Source organism: Protopterus annectens, chromosome 9.part0, assembly GCF_019279795.1.
Source record: "Protopterus annectens isolate FY-2018-M chromosome 9.part0, PAN1.0, whole genome shotgun sequence".
In the NCBI taxonomy this organism is placed as follows: Eukaryota; Metazoa; Chordata; order Ceratodontiformes; family Protopteridae; genus Protopterus; species Protopterus annectens.
In genome coordinates, this window is record NC_056743.1 from 1,112,714,295 (window position 1) to 1,112,722,016 (window position 7,722).

General features: G+C 38.6%; 1 protein-coding gene across 1 annotated transcript in view; it reads right to left on the reverse strand.

Moving 5' to 3' along the window:
* The window catches only part of ITGA5 (integrin subunit alpha 5), an 805,866-nt gene that overhangs the window by 588,880 nt on the left and 209,264 nt on the right, over positions 1 to 7,722 (reverse strand). Inside the window, exon 4 of the mRNA XM_044083969.1 lies at positions 5,846 to 5,963. Within this exon, the coding sequence (XP_043939904.1) occupies positions 5,846 to 5,963 (118 nt within the window). The remainder of the gene's footprint in view (positions 1 to 5,845; positions 5,964 to 7,722) is intronic.

Here is a 7,722-nt window from a genome sequence, read left to right on the forward strand (position 1 = left end):
CAGAACACTTAAAACCACTAAAAGTGACAGTTTTGTAAATTAGTTATGTAACAGCCAAACTATTAAATCGGCAAATGGTTACAAATGTTTTGGTTTTCCACAGAAAAACCCAAAGCTGCACTAAAACATTATGCACTTAATCGAAGTTCCTGCTCTATCAACATACTAAAAGAAAACTGGATAACAGCAGGCAGCTATTTTTGTGCAACTGCGGCTAAATTTAATCACTTTTCCCAACTGCAACACTGCATCTGAAAGAGCAGTCACATGGGCCTGATACACAAGCCATCAAGTCACATGACACCTACAAAGTATGTTCAGTAATTATACCAGTATACATTTGTTACACAAACTGAAGCACAACAAAAGAACAAGGAACAAACATCAAATTGGTCTTGGAACACTGGCACTCCTAGTGTGTTGTTCTTTACAAGCAGTGCATTAAGAATTGGAAAATAGATGGAAACATTTGCCAGGGATGGTTAAAGGAATTTAATTTTAGCCCATATTAAAAATTTCAGTTTTCACTTTGCTCAAGTGCTTAAAACATCCTGAACAGAATAACTACACTACCTGGAAAAAAAATCAGCTTCTAACTGTCCAAGAACATTGACAGGTTTCTCAAACATGCATTGAAAAGGAAATGCAGTGAATAGTTAAATAAGGAGTATTTTCATATTCGACAATATTACAGCAGTGCATTTCAAAAGCTCTTGAACATCTGAGCAATCAGTGTTACTATTACAAAAAGCTATTTTACCTCAACGTTTCCTTACAGCTTTTACAAAAGCTATATTACCCTCAATGTTTCTGTAAAGCTATGCATACATACTGCTATCCTCAATTTAAAGTGTAGGCAGGGTTGCCAGACGTCCCTATTTGGGTGGGACTGTCCCGAGATCAGCAGCCTGATACAGAGTCCCGCCCTGCCGGTTTAAATCCCGGCCAGCCTCCACTTTTTTTTTTTTTTTGATTGGCCCGTATACCTGGCATACAGGCCAATCAAAAATCGCTAAACACGGAGCTTCTTGTGTTCCGCATTAAACAGAAGTAGCTCCATGTTTAACGATTTTTTGATTGGCCCGTATGCTGGTATACGGGCTAATTAAAAATCGCTAAACATGGAGCTACTTCTGTTGAATGCGGAACTGCAATCTTCCGCATTAAACACGAGAAGCTCAGTGTTTAGCGATTTTTGATTGGTCCGTATGCCGGTATACGGGCCAATCAAAAATCGTTAAACACGGAGCTACTTGTGTTGAATGCGGAACTGCAATGCATTAAACACTAGAAGCTCCGTGTTTAATGCAGAACACAGTTCCACATTGAAGAACAGTAGCTCTGCACTAAAGACCTTTTCTTTTGCTCTTCACTTGCCGTGAAAGACTTTTTTTTTTTTTTTTTTTTTTTGTCCCTACCTGGCTGGTTGGAAATCTGGCAACCCTGAGTGTAGGTGACATCATCTAGACACCTTCATTTAACATTTATGTTGCTAGCAACAATACAGAATAGGACAAGATTACTGTTTAGTGAAAGAAACCTTGAATGCGTTTCAGATTACTTTTCTCATCTGTTCATTCTGTCCTGATGTCCATTGTCTGTTCATTATGTTCTTATGTCCATGGCCACAGAATGTCGGAGTACTAGCCATGGTTTTCCATACATTAGCAAAGCATTCTCAGTAAACAATTAAAATGCGCATTCAGGTGTGAAGATATCCATTTATGCTGCAGTTCTAAACACTGTAGCATCGCATGAAAAAGTATCAGATGCAGTTTAACAATTTCCACTTTACCACCTGCCTTTACTGGCAGTACTGATCTCCTGTGGCAGAGGAGAATGAAATGCAGTACTCTACATACAGTTACCGATACAGAGGGTGTCCTGCATCTCTGGCACATTCTCTTTATAAATGTATGGGATATCATGGGGGGAGTTCTAAGAGTACAGTAGGGGGCTGCCCTTCCATCCATCCATTGCTGTTGATTCACACTGAGCGGCTATTGTGACCTTATGAGCAGCCATCACCATACACAGAGTTTAGTAGGAAAGTACTGAATGGAAGCAGACTGCCATGTACCTTTTTATAAGTACATGCACATCTATGGATAACTCAGAGTTGTAAATCTATCTACACCATGTCTCTTGGACGAGGGAGAAAAACTACTGCACCAAACAAAACCACAAATGTTGGCAGGACATGCAGACTCCATATCAGACGGCTTCTTGCCCTGAGGTGACAAATTTTACTTACTACACCGTCTGGGGCTGTCCTTCATAAAACATTGCATTCATCTTTCATCACCATAAATAGTACAGTGTGAAATCATGTGTATGATAAGGGGACATTTCTTAACTTCATGATGTTCCTACCTTAGCTTGCTGCACAAAGTTTTTTTGCACAGCTGAAACACATTACCTGCATTTTTCTCTGTGCAGAGAAAGTCATGTGAGAAACTTAACAAATGACTGGAAAGCTATCCAAGATATACTCAGCAGATGGCAGCAGAAGCTGCATACAATGATTAGCTAGGAATACACAGCCTGTGTAATCACATCCTCAAAATACGAGAAAACATACTCCAACCCAGCAACATAGCTTGGCCCCTGACTATTTGCAGCACATCTTACAGATCACTGGTCAATCCTATTCTCACCAGTAACACCACCCCACCCCCAATTTGTAAATATTCACGGACTTGGCCACAGTCACCTTCTAGCTACACTACAAGCTGATCAACCTTGACTCGGGTATGACCATTTTGGCTACACCCAGCAATGTAAACCCATGATTCCTGGATTACTAATGGCTAACATAAGCAAGCTCAACATTTAAAAAGGCAATAAACCTAAAGAGAACAGCAGTTTAATCGTAGCCCTAAAAAAGTGTCACAAAAGGAAATTTAAGGCAAGTTAAATTATATTCACATTTATAATCTTGTAGGCTAATAGATGCCAACTACTATAAGCCAACAGCCAAATAAATCTCAAAAACCTTAACTGCTGGTTACAAGTCATTTTGGCACCACATGTAAATGGCCAGACCAACAGGTATAAGAAAACATGACTAACAATCTGAGTTGGCGTTAAATTTTTTTTTTTTTTTTTTTTTATAAATTTGTATGAATAAGGCTTTGAAAATTAAATTATTTCCATTCTCACAACTTATTTTGTTAGCAAAATTAACTATGATAGGAACAATTACCCTACAGCAGCTTTCCAATAAAATGGATGGGCAAACTTTTTTTTTTTTTTTTTTTTTACTATGCACAGGAAGCTCCTGCGGTCAGATGCTTCGTGCTTAACTTACTTGGCCATAGGGGAGCAACAGCAGACACAATGACCTTCAGGGATGCTTCTGTCTTGTTTGATAAATATTGCCCAGACCCCAACCCAAAGATATGTTTGACGAGTGATAACATTACCCACTGCCCACAGAAGTTATGTAACTCAGTATATTTACTAATTTAGGGATGTGAATACCACATAAAAAGAAAACAGAAATTATCAGGAATATTTTGGAGTGGGAGAGGGCAGTATGTACATGAAATCAAAGGGCAGTTACATAACTGTTAAATGATTACATGTATGGCTTGCTGTTGTAGAATTCAGTGTGTGAGCGTGTGTTTGAGAGAGGTGAACTATATATATATTATGGTGACAATTATTTCTATTACACAATCAAACAGATGTGCACAGAAAAAGTGGTTAATCTGTGCATTTGAGGGACAGGCAAGCTACATGAAAACACTAACAGTTACATGACAACCAACATAACTCTGCCACAGAAGACGGTGAATTTATCCAAGAGAAACAAGTTGAACTATATAATGGCTATAATATTTCACCTTCACAAACCACACATCACAAGTGCATGCAAAAGTGATCATTTTGGGTGTACTGACAGTTTGTGTATGAAATTAAATGAAAACTACACAATCACTGTTAATCACCAATAAGATTGCTGGGAGGAAGTGTCATAGAAACAAGCTGAAATAAGATACTGTGGCTAATTTTTTTCTCTTTCATTACATATATCAAAGGCATATTAAAAGAGGTCATCTTTGTGTAGGCAGTGAGGCAAGCTGTGTGTGAAAACAGAGTGGTAATTATATGTTCATTGTTAAATGTATTATCTGTGTAATTTACGGGGGAAACATGCCAACAATGCTTTTTTATAGCTGATACTTCTGAAATTACTGTCAGTAACAGGAAAAGACACATTACCTATAAATCCTATTTTAACTGTGAAAGTAAGGGACTTGTTTACATTGCAACCTGTAAGAAATGTAAAGCATTTTACATAGTTAAGACGGAAAGGTGTAGAAAAGAATATATAAACTCTTTTACGACATTAGGAGGGGTAACAACAGAAACGCATTATATAAACACACTGAGCTGTGAAGGTGCTTCTTACACTTTTTTTTTTGTATTAGATGAAGTGGTAATGGATGGTAGGGGTGGTACTTGGGAGACCATGTTGGAATATAGAAAGTTTTACTGACAACTGGTATTAGAAGCCAATAGGTGGCCGGGTTTGAATGACATGGTCTCCCTAGCCCCAGTTTTAAAATTAAGAGCAGCAAAGTTATGAATTTCACACACATGGTTTGAAATATTGTTCAACAAGGTTGATTTTACTTGATTTTATTACATTCATTTTTAACAAGCATTCTTTTTTTAATATCCATCTGTTTATTTACTACAGGTTTTTAAAGTGTGTTTTTAGATATTTAAAAGTGTTTTAAACAGGGAAAAGTTGTATTTATTATGCTTGTTTTTAAGGTATGTTTAGGAAAGGGCTAAAATTGAATTCAATGTCACATTTTAAGTTTTGGCAGTGTGCAAAGGTATAAATGGGGAGGGGTTTGGATTGTCAGCATTTTTCTAAAGAAGTTGGAGACGAAAATTAACTGGTAGTAGTTTCAGCATGATTCAGCATGAAACCAATAAACAGGAAAAAAGCAGCAGCAAGCCATTCTATGGTGAGAAGAAATGAGGATAGTCACTTCACTGACTGGTAGTGAAGAATAAACTCACTTGCTGAGAGCAAATAATTATCTGTGCTGTGTTATGCTTTGCTTGCTGTGGGACACATTAAATGTTTTACGGTGGTTATGGCTTGCTGCTGCTTTTTTCCTGTTTATTGGTTTTGTTTTGGGCACCTCATCCTCCTGGACTTAGTTTTGTGATTTACTGGGGAGCAATGTAAGTGTTCAACAACGACAATATGAAATGCATTGCAGTGGCAATCACGTCTTTCTTTTCCTTCACAATCGAACACTAGATAAAGAAAGTCACCATCTTTTCCTTAAGGTCACAGGTTATGGGTGAAAGCAAAGAACAACTGCATGGTTACTGCTAAACAGATAAGGTCCATACAGGATGGATATGGTAAAGAGAACTCTTAATGCCAGATTCCAGGCATCAGTGTGTGCCAAGAGAACTCTTACGGAAATGTCATACTGTTAAATGTTCAGCCCCACTCTTTGCTAAGGAAAGAATGCAGTTCTCCAAACACTACCATTTCCCATCGGGTCAAAAACTTGCTCAGAGTGGCAAAATGCACAAAACATATTTAATAGCTTTCTGGACAGCTTATGTTAACCTGTTAAAGCTAATTTAAGACAATTGGCTAATAAAACAAGGTATAACTGATGCAATACAGAGGGACTGCTTTAACTGCACAACTGGTTCAATTGATGACAACTCTGTTCCAAAAAGAGAAGGCTCTACATAATGAGACGTAATGAGATGTCAGAACAGTTTTCATATTCTATAAAAGGAAAATAAAATGTAGTCAACACATTTCAGAGAGGAATTCAATTTTGATTGACAATCTTACCTGAGCGACAAGGTGAATACTCCACTATTTTACTGAAGTTTTTCACAGACAGATAGCAAGTCCCCACAGGATCAATATTTTTGCTATGAGTTCGCCAGCTGTACAAAGGGGCACAGGCCTATGGTGAGAAGAAATGAGGATAGTCACTTCACTGACTGGTAGTGAAGAATAAACTCACTGGCTGAGAGCAAATAATTATCTGAAACATTCATCTAAAGTTATGGAACCTAAAAACAAGATACTTTGAAAACCTGGGAAAGCCAAGAAACTCCGTAGGCTGTTATTCATTGTTCTTACCTGCTTTTCAGTGCAAATTTTCCTGATGGTCTGATACCTGCAGTCAGAATCAAGGGTTGAAAACTGAACAGTGAAGACATGATTATCAAATTATTGTCCTTGTTCTGCTCAGGTGACAGTGAAAAAAAAGCTCAGACTACAAACCAGCTAGCTCTGGTTCAATTAGCGGCATGGGCAATGGACAGCAGCAGGGAGGGATGGATGGATGGATGTTGCAGTCCTTGGCAGGTAGGGAAATCTTGGACAGTCTCCTGCAACAGTCCGTGGTGGAGGATGGGGATGTTGCACTTGGAAGCACAGTTCAAAGGGGTGAAAGGTAGAGAGATGGCTGAGCTGCCACAGAATAGGGGCTATACTATGCATATCCTCTTGCTCACCCAATCCCTACATAACCAGGGGGATTTGCAAGGAAAGGAGAAACAGAGGTAGGCAATAAAAATATGGGGGGGGGGACTAAAGGAGGACAACCACCCAAGATGTCCTTGTGATCCTCCCAGGTCCCACTCAAATTTGGGCACTGGACCCAAAGTTCACTGGAGTGCCAAAAGACCCAGGGAAGGGCATGAAACACTAGGAAGACTAAGTGAGAAGAGAAAAGAAACTCACAAAACGTCCTTGTATTTGATCAGCTACTGGTACCTCAACCTTCATTTATATTACAGCTTTGTGAATAGTTTTTTATCCTGTTCAAATATGAAAAACTGTATAAAAAACAGCCACTTGACTTAACATCTGGCAACATGAGTTAATCCCAGCAGTTCCACTGCTGAATAGCACAACATCATATACCATTAACACACGTCCACTCAATCACCTTGAATTCTGACCCACTCATGCATTCAATCACCTTGAATTCTGACCCACTCATGCATGCAATCACCTTGAATTCTGACCCACTCATGCATGCAATCACCTTGAATTCTGACCCACTCATGCATGCAATCACCTTGAATTCTGACCCACTCATGCATGCAATCACCTTGAATTCTGACCCACTCATGCATTCAATCACCTTGAATTCTGACCCACTCATGCATTCAATCACCTTGAATTCTGACCCACTCATGCATTCAATCACTTTGAATTCTGACCCACTCATGCATTCTGCTCCAAGCACAACACACGAACTAGAGTTTGCTTATTTTCTTTGCATAATGTATCTACATATTCAGTCTGTTTCAGTCTCTACCCATTACTTAGGCCATCTCTTGAAGGGAATAACATTCACTTATTTAACACTTAACTTGCATTCTAAAATGTCAAACCTTTAAATGTCCTGCATACTGAGAGGACTGCCATTCATTTCTTTCATACTCATCTTACACTCTAAAACATCACTGCTGTTTTACATCTTCCATGCAACTCACTGAAGCCATAGTACATTCATGGTTTACACACTTAACAGGAATAATGCATAAAACCAATTCTTAAGTATCAGTCCTTCACAGTTAATGCACATATGCACACAAACTTATGAACAAACTGGAGGATCACTAAATCATGTACACTGACTTTTGTTTGAGATGTGGAAGGAAAATATAACATCAAACAGAAACCCACAAAGGGATGATATGTAGACT